The sequence below is a fragment of the Corvus brachyrhynchos genome, unplaced genomic scaffold, assembly GCF_000691975.1.
Source record: "Corvus brachyrhynchos isolate BGI_N302 unplaced genomic scaffold, ASM69197v1 scaffold223, whole genome shotgun sequence".
Classification (NCBI taxonomy): domain Eukaryota; kingdom Metazoa; phylum Chordata; class Aves; order Passeriformes; family Corvidae; genus Corvus; species Corvus brachyrhynchos.
The window spans coordinates 4,308,895-4,322,068 of NW_008237174.1; the positions used below are offsets into that span (position 1 = coordinate 4,308,895).

At 39.7% G+C, this 13,174-nt stretch overlaps 1 protein-coding gene across 1 annotated transcript in view; it reads left to right on the forward strand.

Annotated features, from left to right (window-relative positions):
* Nucleotides 1–12,653, forward strand: part of CLSTN2 (calsyntenin 2) — a 415,955-nt gene extending 403,302 nt beyond the window's left edge. Inside the window, exons 16-17 of the mRNA XM_017728846.1 lie at nucleotides 1,096–1,280; nucleotides 1,898–12,653. Coding sequence (XP_017584335.1) covers nucleotides 1,096–1,280; nucleotides 1,898–2,101 — 389 coding nt within the window. The 3' untranslated portion in view covers nucleotides 2,102–12,653. The remainder of the gene's footprint in view (nucleotides 1–1,095; nucleotides 1,281–1,897) is intronic.
* The last annotated feature ends 521 nt before the right edge of the window (nucleotides 12,654–13,174 follow it).

Genomic DNA, 13,174 nt, shown 5'->3' on the forward strand with positions numbered 1-13,174 from the left:
CAGGAATTAGGATATATTTTAATTTAATTTTTAGGCTATATGAGTTAAAATATATACCCAAATCTGAAACCTTTTCAGTGAAGTTAAATCCAGGGCAAAGATACCTGTTTAAAAGTTGGATTCTGAAATCCTTTTAGCTGAATGATACATATGTAAAGAAGTAAAGCTGATCTAAAGTGTGGTCAGTTGTAAGTAGCTATATACAGACATGCTTAGAAAATTACTGTATTTTTCTTTACATTCTATAGACAGTTCACTAAAATGAAACTGGATGTTTAGTGGATAAACTATTGCAAACTAGGTTTTTTTGTTCCTAAATATTGTTTTGATTTCAGACTTCCAGAGCAAGGTCATAAAATGGGCTATGGACTGGGTTATGCTATAGCTCCTGGAACTGCAGTACCTCGAGGTACATAGAGAGTGGCAGCAGTTCTCCACTAACCTAATTATGGAACTCATTACATGCAGTAGTTCAGAGAGATTTCTGCCTGTGACTCAGTGGAGACAGGGGCTTCTCAGAGTGCAACCAAACAGTGAGGAAAAATGTCTTTAGTCCTCGAGAGTCTCCCAGGAAGGTTGTAACACAGGCAAATAGGGTGGCAATGCATTATTTTATTTCTGGGAGCTTGAGATTCAAATCACAAGTGTTTGAAACCTTTATAATATAAGCTTTGAGATGTACATTTTGTCTCAAGTAAAGTTAAGGCCTCAGCTGTAACCAGAAGGGGTCAACACGCAGGTGAGATAACAGAATTTTACTGCACAAACACTTGTTCTAAACTAATTGATTCTGCACTTCTTAACTATTCGTCTTCTGTAGTTAAGTGGCTCAAAGAGCAAAGGTGGGCCTGTTCACTTTTTAATTTATCATACTCAGGATAAGAAATATGTGAACACCATTTGTGTTTGCTCCACCTTAGTGGGTGGGCACTGGTTAGCACCTTCTGTCATCCCAGGCACTTGGCAGGTGTCTGTCCTGATTCTCAGTCCCAAGGAGGGAGTGCTGTGGGTTAAAAACTAACGAGGTATTTAGTGGGGTTTAGGCAATGTTTTCCACAGGTATAACTCCATTCCCTTTCCCACCCTTTGTTCCAGTTGTTCCCAGTGTGGCCACAATCGTTATTGTCATCTGTGTGAGCATCCTCGTGTTCGTCATAACCCTGGGTGTGTACCGGATCCGCACAGCCCATCAGCACAGCTCTGCGGAGCGCGAGGGAGCCAAGGAAAACGAGATGGACTGGGATGACTCTGCTCTCACCATCACTGTCAACCCCATGGAGGTACTTTAACTGAGGCACAGCATTGTGTCCTGGCACTGCCAGGAGTCACTGGCTGTGGGCTGGCAGCAGGGTTTGAGCCTCTTTCAGGGTGCAGTTGTTCAGTTGTACGTATGTAAACTCAGGACCCCATCCCAGTTCTCAACTCTGCACACCTTGCTAAGATGTAATTGAGAACTTCAGAGTTGTTGTCATATATAATTACCAAAGAAGATGGTGAAGAACACTCAGGTACACCATCACTTCCATTCCATCCATGTCTGTTTGTAGGTACCCAAGATGATATAGCTTTTTTTGGTTTTAACCTTTTAATGTAAGCACTTATGCACTAAAGGGAGGGGAAATCATCAATAGTTTAAAGAAGCTGATTTTGAAGGTTTAAATTTTGGCAGTGTGGCTACCAAAGATATTGGTTATTGACATTCCATTCTTCTTACAGTAGTTTTTGAATGTTTGCTACCAGCTTGTATGAGATTTGATGCCTAATAATCACATAATGATGGAAAGCAGATTTCCCCAGCATGTTAGCATTTCTAAATGCTCATTTGAGACAGCCACTGGCTGCTAAGAAGGCACCTTTCTGCTACTGTCTCTCTTCCATTTCTTTACATGTATTGTAGAAATATGAAAAGCCACACCAGATAGAAGAGGAGAGTGAGGAGGAAGACATAGATGATGAAGAAGAAGACACAACCAGTGCTGAATCAGATGACAGTGAAGAGGAAGAAGAGGAGGAGGAGGAAGTGATTGTCCAAAAGGGAGACAAACAGAATGCCACCAGGCAAGAGCAGTTGGAGTGGGATGATTCAACACTCCCGTACTAACAAACAGCCTGCAGCCACAGCTCTTTTGTAACAACCAATACAGTGTTTTTTCAGTCTTTGAATTAATTGACAGGATTGGAACTTCTGCTTGCCTGTAACTGTTTTGCCTAAAATGATCTTGTTGTAGTAATTGATAATGACAGAACTGATCCTTTTCTTACAAAGCCGGGGGAAAATGTGGTACAAACCTCCTGGCACACACAGTAATAAAGTAATCCAGAGCTTGATCTGTTAGCAAGCATAGTTCTCAATTTCCTGTTTCTACCTGCAGGTGTGTGACAAAAGTCCTGTCACTCTATCCATAGAGGTTTTTGCCTTTACTACTTTTTTCACATGGGAGAGATTTCAGCTTGTTATGAAGAATTACTTCTGTGGGTCCAAATACCAGTTGCCATCTAACTTCACATTCTTATAGGTGTAAAAAACATAATCCTCCTCTGAACTGGGACTGGCTTTAGTGCTACAGGGCACAGATGCTGAATTCCATCTGTGGTCTCATCCTGCCTTTTGGATGTTAACTGTGTTATAGGAATACCTAGGACCTGACAGGGGATGCATGTGTGCCTATGTAGACGTGGACAGTGTATTTTTTCAGGCATGCTGTCAGACCCTCAAGAGAGGGATTTTTATCCAACCTACTGATAGAAATTAAAACAAGTTTTAGAAAAACAGCAACAAGAAGGGGCTGCTGAAGGTTATTAAAAAAAAAACCCAGCTTGTTCTGTGTCCAGAGATTGAGTAATATGATCTTACGCAAACTGTAAATTCTAATGGGATTGATTCACTGAAAATCTGTAGAGCTGCTCATTAGTTATGGATTGAGCAATTTGCAGCAAATCAATGCTTTAAACCGTCTGTCTCATGGAATCATTAGCTTGCTGCAGCATCTTACTGAACTAGTGGAAAATAAGTGACCCCATTATTCCATAGCTATGTATGGCTGGGATTTAAACAATTATTTTAGATGAGGAAAATGTTCCCTTTTGCTTAGTGAATGCCAGCTGGAATTCCTGTCTGACTGTATTCTATAAAAACATTATTTCTTCTGTAGCCCTGCCTGCCTGTAGTGCACAAGAGAAAGGAACAACACTGTGAGCTCTCTTCTGTGCTCATAATTCTCCCTTATTTCTTCTTCCTGAAGCCATTAATGTTGAGAGAAGGTTTTATAAAGTAGACAAGGAAAAATAAAACCTGTGTGGAACCAAAATAGCTGAAAATGAAAACTAAACTCTGAAGAGGTTGAGAGATTATTTTAGTTTGTTATGGTAACACAGCATATTTTTCTTAAACACTGTTTAAAAAGAAAAAAAAAAAAGGAAAAAGCAGAGCTACATATACAATGTGTTGATAAGTCTGTGTGGTGTGGTTTTTGTCCCCCTTCCTTAAATACCTTTGCATCTTCAACTGCTCTGCTTACCAAATGCTGCAGCACTTGCTAGGGGAGCTGCTCTAATGCATAGAAACAAAATGGCATGGAAGTGAATGCTGCTTGGTGGTTCGTCTGGGTTATTTTCCTGAGTACTTTGTTTTCTTTGCAACTTCATCTTTGACTTTTGCTTTCGTAATTTGCTGTTTAAAATGAGCTGCTTCCTCTTCTCCCCTCTCCCAGTCAGTCTAGCCACAGCAGGACCTTCCTGAGTGCCCTGAATGGTGGTTGATGTTGCAAAGGGTACTTGGAGAAATCCTGAGGGTATCCACCTCCCTCAATACTAGGTTACTAACAGCTCCTGAATGTCGTGGGATATAGGGAGAATATATAGTGTATTTGGGAGTTCTTGTAATTCCAGTTTCTGCATTTGATAGCTGAAGGGAAATACTGACAGCAACTAGGCCTTGCAGTTAAATAACTAGAAAGTAAATGAAAGAAAAATCTATATTAATTTTAAAATTAGAGATATTCATGCTTGTATTTGTTGTGCCAGCAATCATGTTGTCACATGGTTGTTAAGACTGGCAATACAGCAGTTTTCTTTTGTTATCAATCCTGTTTCATTTTATTCTCTCACACGTATTAAACTTAGAAGAATATTTGCAGAATCAAGGCCACATAAGTACATTTTATCTGCAGGAATAACAACTGTAAAAATGTCCACAATTTCTGTGTAATACAAAATTAATATTTCTGAATATCTTGAACAAAAATGTTATGTTAGATCATTTCTTACCATCCTAGTATCCTAGATAATTTCCTAGTTTTAATTTTTTTAGTGATATGAAGCAGGCTCTTCATGATGCTTGTTATCAGCACATATCAGCAAATCTTTTTGCTCAAAAAAAAAAAAATTTAAAAGCAAATGTACATATTTAAAAGTCAATTTCAGATTTAAAACTAGACAAATTATTTTAAAGTTTCTGTTATTCCTGATTATTATTGTTGTTGTAGCAAGCATTAGGGCAACATGAAAACAGCAATTTACAACCTTATTGACAGCCTTTAATTCTTTTATATGTTTGTGAATTCATCAGTGTGTTTCTCCATCTAATATATTGACTTTTATCTTTTTGTTACTGGAAGCAGATCTTTTCAGGTTGTACTCGTACATTACACAAGAAGCAAACAAAGTATTTTCTCTACTGTAAATAAACCTACCTTTTTAAACCTAAGCAAAGTAATACAGGCATGTGTGTTGTCACTAAAACTTGGTTTGCAGTAAGATATTCAGCAAACTAAAATGTATCACTGTACGTATTTTAGATTACTCATTGGAGTGCATTATGCAGCATTTTTCATTTAAATAAATAGAAACATCCTTTTCACAAAATGGCAATGAGAATGAGAGACTTCTTCACAAAATGGGCCCTAGAATACTTGTGTAGCACTGAGAGCAGTGGCTTCCTGAGTGAAACTACTAACAGAAAATGAAAGAAATACCACTTTTTCTAAAACAATTCTAACAATATTTCCTCCTCTCCAGCAATTATTTTTTTATATAACCTACTTGCTTAAAAATCAACCGGAACACATACACACATATGTGCATAAAGACACACGTGTGGGGGTTTTTTGCCCCTAATCAAAAGCCAAAATTCTCTCCTTTCCTCCCTGAAAAAAAGTGTTTAGAACTGTAAAACCATTCAGGTTGGAAAAGATCGCTTAAGATCATTGAGCACTGCAAAAACCACGCTAACATGGCCCCAAGTTTCCCATTCATGTGTCTTGAAATTCCCCCAGGGATGGTGACTCCATACTGCCCTGGATGGCCTCTTCCAGTGCCTGACCATCCTTTCAATGAGGAAATTTTCCCCAATATTCGATCTAAACCTCCCCAGCACAACTCGAGGCTGTTTCCCCTTGCCTTATCACTTGTTACTTGAGAAGAGAAACCAACCCCCAACCTGGCTACAGCCTCCCATTAGGGAGTTGGAGAGAGTGAAAAGGCCCTCCTGAGCCTCCTTTTCTCCAGGCTGAGTGCCCCCCAGCTCTGTCAGCTGCTCCTCATCAGCCTTATGCTCCTGACCCTCAATGTCTGTCTTGTGGTGAGGTGGCTTTTTTACAGTAGCAATAAACAAGTGTATCCAAAGAAAGCACTTCTGAAGAGGTACCCACAATGCATGGCATCAGGAATCCAGAGGTGACAACAGAGGTCTAAAATGACATCACATCAGTGATGCCTTTAAATTTTTGAAGTTCTAATCTAAGGCTGGAAAAAGCTGCAAAACCTACAAATGCAAATTGAAGATGTTATCTGAATTAATATAACTACCTAAGTGGCTATTTGTGATTAATAGTGCTCATTTCTCTTTCACTTCTACCCCCTCCACAGGTGTTTTATCTTTGCAACTAAACCTTAAAATGCACAGTTGACATTAATCTCAATATTTACTGCATTGGCTGACACCAGTTCAAATTAGAAATAGAGATGAAGGCTTCGTGACATCTTTAATACTAATTAATATAAACTGTTGCTATTTGTTCATTCCAGCAGGTAATACCTTGCAGTGGTGGTGGGACTGCTTTTTACCCAATGATAGCTCTCACCAGAGGCTAGTGGGAGGGAGCAGTTTGTTTTCCTGTCTGGCATGTGGTGGTGCTGAGCTTGCTGAGCACCTGTGCACCATCCTTACTCCATTCAGGAACAAAATGAGGCTCAGAAAGGATCAGAGGGCTACAAAGTTCCTCCTGTAGGGATGAAGTCCACTGTCTCCATTGCCGCAGCTGTCCCTGCCTGACCCTAAACTGAAAATAATGCCACAGGAGATCAGCAGCCCTAGGTGAAGGATGGTCAGAGGGTAATGCAGTAGCAGCCCTTACTTCACTGAGGCAAAGCTTTTTGAGCCCTGCACCTAATTTGTGTCTCAGCTGTCTCTTTCCACAGCTGTAACCTCAGAGGCAGCTTTAATCTTTTCCCTGGCCAGGGTCCCAGTGCACTGGGACACAACACTGGCTCTTCTCAAAGTTTTGGTGCCAGCACACACAGCACTCCGTATCCACAGAACAGCACAAGGAAAGACTTTACTGGGGTGACAGCAGCTAAAGATCTGGTGGGATGGAGCTGCTCCTGGAATATAAATTTTAATACCAGAATTAAGGATGTTTGCAAAAACCTGTGGATACTGAGAGAGGAAGAGGAATTAAACTGTGTGTACATCTCCTCTAAGGGGCTTCCTCTTCCCTGAATTCACACATGCTGAACAGAATAAGTATCTCAAAACAAGGATATCCCCAGTCTCAGGGGGGATACCAGGTTTTATCAGGTTCTGCCCCGATAAAATTACTGAATAAAAATAATGGAAATGCTGGGAGGAACCTGGATGATGCAGTAGCCTTATCTAGGCTTTCAACAACAGGTCTGAGATTAATGCCCCTCTGGGGTGATCCCTGTAGCTGCTGACCTTTACAGAGCAACTGTTTAAAGTAGTTCTACACCAAGTGAGGAAATCTAAGGAGATAGGAGAAAAAAAAAACCCAAATGACAAAACATAAACATCAAAAAGATTGTTAAAGAAATCAAACCACCTTCTAAGTCGCTAAATTTATTCCTGTTGATAGCACATTATTCTGTGCTGTACAAACATAATCTTCCTCATGCTTCAACCAGTATCACCAACCACAGAATGGCATTAGGTTTCTCCCTCTCAGGCACAGCTGAGGAAGCTTCCAGGCCTTGTTCCTGCACAGCCTCATTGCCCCCAGAGCCTGCAAAGCTCACAGCATTCCAGTGCCACTGCAAACAGCCACAGGAATAGCAGCCATCCCATCCCTCAAAGATCTTGGTGTTCCCAAAGGAACCAACACTCGCATGCACCAAACCTTGCAACACTTTGTAACATAAGTACTCTTTACAGCACCCAGAATCTGTGATCCTGTTCAGTTTTTGTACATTTGGATCAAATGGAGTTTTTTTTTGAAATAAAGAAAGTCATAACAAGCAATGTGAGGGGAGATGTAAACTGAAATTCATCAGGTTCCCTAAAGCTACATGTCTCAGACTGTGTATCCAATGATCAGACATCTGGTTGCTGGACTTGCCTGGAATCCAGCTTCATTTTTGTTAGCATTGAAAGGAAAGACACAAAGAATAGAGATAACCACTAAAGCTACAGCAGAGAAAAATTCATACTCTCTTAACACCCCCAATCTCAAGAAGTATTTCTGCACAATATATTGGGAAAATTGCTCCAGTGATATCTCAGAAAGTAATTATAATTCATCACCTTTGTAGAATGAGCAAGGTTCAAGCCTGGTGTGTTTTTTCTGGTTTTGTTTTTCTCTAAAGAAGACATGACCATAAATTAAAAATACACAACACTTGAACAGTGCAAAAATGAAAGGGGAGCAAGGGCTTTAATTTCATAAGCCTCTGTCTAACATAGGGGTTTAAAATAATAAACAGTTGTAGCCCTTATTTTTGAAACTTAACAGAATAAAATGAATCCAGGAGGTTTTGTATGTTCATAACTTCATTCCTGGTGATGAAAAGGCAGGCACCAGAGCAGGTAACCTTTTTCCCTAGAGGTGTTTTGCTGCCTTTGGAGTAGGTATTGCCAGTGGTTTGCTCGTTATGGTGTCCCTGTCTCTGCTGGCAATAGGAACAGTGCTGCTGGCATCCTTTGGAAGGCTGTGAGTGCTGTTGATGAACAGCCCTGTGAAAGAGCTTGGTGGTGCTGTGGTTCAATAATTCTCCTGCAGCTCTGCTCAGAGCCCTCCCTTGTGGTGCACTCCAAACATGTGCAGAGGGAATGACACAATGGTTACAGTGGAGAGCTTTGGGCTGGTGCTTCATTAGTTATTGTCTATAAAGAAACACTCTGCGTGAAGCACTGCAGACATGTGAAACAGAGTTCAGGAAAAGCCCTCATTCTTATTTTCAGTACTAAGTCATGGGGAAATTGTGCATTCATCAGCTGTTGAAGCTCCATGGCCGTGTATTGTCACTATTTATGTCTGTGCTGAGAACAAAGAAGCAGCAGAATTTTTTTCCCAGTTAAGCACATTGTACAATAAAAGAGTTCAGCTTTCCCTGGGCAAGGTGCACAAAGCTTGCCAAACGCAAAGAGAAGCTGCCTCCAAATAGGGAACAAAGATTTTACAATGGTATTCCATCCTCATGCTTTAGAAACCTAGAAAATTTAATGGGAGTAAAATGCTTTACTGCAGCCCTTCCTATTCCTTTTGTAAAAATCTGGATAGTCATGGGTTTTCAGAGGTGTTGAACTTCCCAGCTGGGTATAAAGTTCTTTCAGGTGTCTTTTGGTGTAATAACCCATAAAACTATTTCTGGCTAAAGGTTTCAGGATATACTAAGGGGGAAAAAATGGCAAAAAGTTATTAAAATTACAATGTCTTTTTTTTTCTACTCCTGCCTCCCCTAAATATACAGATACAAAAGACTTGATCAGACAATCCTGACCAAGTCTGTGACTACAATGACATTTCAAACCAGTACTGAAATTGGCAGTAAATCCTTGTCTACAAACTGCTTAATGTACAGTAGATGAAAAGGTGGATGGCTGTTTTAACTAGGCATGCTCTTTGGAATGTGGAATGGATCAACTACAGTCAGTTCCTTTAGGAAACCAAATTATTATTTAAGGAAGAGTGAACGGGAAGGTAGAAGAGAATACTGCATGAATAACAGAAGGAGTTAAGATTTACAGTGATGTGAAAAAAGTTGAAATTTATACCTGTAGAAAAGAAAGACACATAAAAGCTCGAGTGTCAAATAGTAAGAAAATGGAAACATTTTCTGTTTTCATGCCAGAACTGACACTGTCATGATGAACAAGAAAAAGAATGAATATAGGATGTCGAAGGGTTCTGAGGTGACCAGACACGTACGTGTACACACATATGTGTGTATACAAGAAAATCACATAACAGTTCCCATGGGGAGGTGGGGGCTCTGGTGATGAAGGAGACCCTGTAGTTTTTTAGCCTTGTTGATGCTGAAGTTGCCTCCTTTAGTTCCAGTTACAGCACCTCCAGCAGAGCTGGGAAGGCAGCAGGGCCATGAGAGGTACTGCTATACTGGGCGTGCACTAAGTAGAAAAATTTAGAGCCAAGGCCAGCCCACGGGGACTTGGGGCAAACATTGTGTCTTCTGTAACTTGAGTTTGAGGGTTCAGTTACCACACAGTTTAATTTGAGGTAAGAAATGGAACTTTTGCCCCCTGACAGCTGTGTTGATTAGTTTTGGAGATCCATAGGTTGATGAGGAGCTGGAGACACCCAAGGCAGACTATACTCCACACTGAAAAGGCCCCCAAGCAAACTTTTTGAAGTGATACAATCTCCTAAGTGGCCACATAGTTAGGACTCCTGATTTTTGAAAATATACGTAATAGAAAACTTTTCAAGGATAATGACCATTCCTGAATGAATCTGAGAGCTAAAGTTACTGCCTCCATTCTCAGAATCAACTATTGGCACGTTTATTGTTGGCCTCTCCCCAGACTGATGTAAAAGTGTGAGGTACATCTGAAAAGAGATGGGGTTTTTATATATATTCGGTTACAAATACTGCACCACCAGTTGAGTAAATTTTTGATTGTGGTTAACAGGCAGTTCTGTTCAAAGGGTCATCATGACAGGGATGGGAAGATACACCAGAGTGGATTATTGCTTTGCAGGGTAATTCACACTATGGGTAGGCTTCCTAAGAACTGTTTCATCTCAATTTCCGTGTGTTTAGAAGTTCATACTAGACTTACCAAATCCTAGAAATAAAGATTAGTAGAAAAAAGGAAAATGTAGTGCGAGTATTATGCTAACAGTGCAGAATTCTTTACTAGAATATATTTTTTAGTGTTAGGGATGGGGGTGCTTCAACCTACTTAAATGTTTCTAAGCCTGGGGCTTCTACTGCTTCCCCTGGGAGATTGTTCTAGAGTCTATTAGAATTCACCATTAGAAAGCTTTTCCTGAAAATGAATTTAAATAATCCTTTTTGTAATTTTTATCTCAGTCCCAATTATACTCTTTTGCACCACTCTAAATAGTTCCTCTAACCATGATTTATATCCTTTGAATATTTTTAGATAGTTATCAAATTCATTGCCTTTGGTCATTTACTAGAGAAGCTGTGAATCCCTCCTCATCCCAATTCATTCCTTCAGTCTTGTATTTCTTACCTTTTCATGAAATGTCTTTAATACACAAAATAAATCCCCTGGTATTTCCTTAAATGTGTCATGATCAGTTCACTCTGTTAAGGTGCTCTGTGTTGGTGTGTGTCACTGCATAAGTTGTCAAAGGTTAAACAATAAATTTAAATTGAAACTTGATTTTTAAAAAAATCTTTTCTGTAATCAGTGGATAAGTTCTCATACGATATGAATTTAGCAGTGTCTTTTACGTGGAAATGATTTAACAAAGCCAACCAATAAACACTGGAGCCAGCCAAACAATTAGACAAAGCATAATTTGTTAGAAATTAGATTACTGTCATTAATGTGAAAACAGACACTGTCAATCATGTGCCCATGTTTTTAAGTGTCCCTATACTAAACAGCAACTATTAGTACTTTCATTTAGGACAGATAATGTTGCTTCTCCTCAAATGTCAGTAGAATGCACCTACTTTCTAAAACAAATGCTCAAGATTTCCAGCCAGGCACTAACTGCTGCAAAGAAATAGAATTGTGCAAACTCTTCTGATTACTGCCATGCCTACCTTTATATTGCAAATTTGTGATACATTTCTGGTCTCTGCTGGCATGATGACTCTGGGGTTTGTTTTCAAGCCTGTGTTCTCCAGCTCAGAAGCCACACAGGCAAACGGGGAGAACGTACAAAGTCAGCTTGGGTCTTTTCATTGATGTGTTTCCTTCATCTGCTCCTGCCTCCTGTACCTGAACACCAAGCCAGAACTGAAATCCTTGTGCTTGAAGAGCCACTGCATCACTAAGACCCAAGTGAAATAGAATTTCATTTCTTCTTCATTTGCTCTGTCTGCAAGGATTGGTGTAAAGGGGAGAGCAGGAACACTGAGGGCTCCAGTGGTGACTTTAGGGAACTCTCTGCTTCCCTCAGCACATCTCAGTCCCTAGTGGGTGTAAATTGTGCAAACCATATTGTAGGAAATTATGAATTGCCAGGAGTGGGTTTAGGTCACAGGAGCAAACAATGACTGCCTTGGCATTGGCTGTTTCCTGTCACTTCTCTGCCCACCTTCCCAAAATGAGCCATTGGATGAGGAATACCCGAGGTCTGACAGACAGGGGAAGATGAATGAACCTTGCAAGCTGAGGTTGCAACACAAAGGAGAGGAAAAGGAAGAGGAATTCCTGAGTAAGGAACTGTAAAACATGACTTGTGATGAGCAGCAGAGCAGGAATCAGACATGCACCCTGAATATTGTTGCAGTTTGGTGGAAGGGGTTGTTCTAGTTAGAATTAACTATGTAGTTATTAAATATTTTATATGTTACTGAGAGTGTAGGATTTCAAAGAGCTGAGAAATAATCTCATCATGCCAAATGTAACAGCTGTGCTCTAATTGGCTGGGACAATTCTATTTCATATTTCATCATCTCTTGACAGTAAAAATGATATTTCATCTGCCTGCAACAATGTAGAATTTTTCACACACAGTTCGCCATTTCCCAGATTGCTTCCATGTTAGTGCATTGGTTTTTGTTGAGGAGCAGTAACTGCAGTTGGTAGCATGTATTTTGTAGCTTGGGATTGCTTCCTAGCTGTCCAAATTCTGTGTAGTTGTGGCCACTTTTATGGATAATAAAACATATACCAGAGAAGGGATTAAGTAAACATATGCTGTATGGTTGTACATACAACGGTTGTACTCTGTAAACGTGTCTCAAACCAACAGACTGTTCAGCCCAGGAAAGATGCTCTTACATGAAATATCTTATTGTGGATGTGAAACAACCATAAACCATGTCTTGAAATGTCTTGTTGCAGATGCTAAATGCATTTCTGAAAGCATGAATCTATACAATTTATGCAGTACGATGAATTAAATGACTATATGCAATTAAAGAGATGAATATGACATGATTTTTGAATAGATATGAATCAGCTGTTAAAAAAAAAAAAATGAAACAAACCAAACCAACCCTTTCTTAAAGAAAATGTACAGCAAATTTTGACAGACAGTACAGTACACAAACCCTAACTTTACATGGAGTAAGAAGTTGTACAAAACCCCCTCCATGGCATAGTGGTGTATTTCATAAAAGCCATGCCAATATGCACAATGAATTTGACATTGTTAGTATCCATGTTTTCCACAGGACTGATTAAATGCATATTTGAAATAGATCTGTTATTTTAAAATTTGTTCTGTACATCTGTACATGTATAAAAGCCAGAGTCATTTTTGTGGTCACTACGGCACTTTCTGTGAATTGGCCAATAAATATAATTTTAGAATTTCACATAAAAGGTAATGTTCTGTCATCTTTATTTCACTGATTATTGGGATGTTCTCATTTACTGTACCATAACCTTTAAACACTAACACACCTCTGGTGGCAAAGGTTAAATATCTGGCCCATGTCTGCCATCTCTCTTGCTAATTCCTAGGAAGGAACATGCCACATGTCAAAAGACTTTTCCAGTCCAGTTTTAGAGCATCTACACAACTTTTCATCCTGCTGCTGAGAAAGGGAA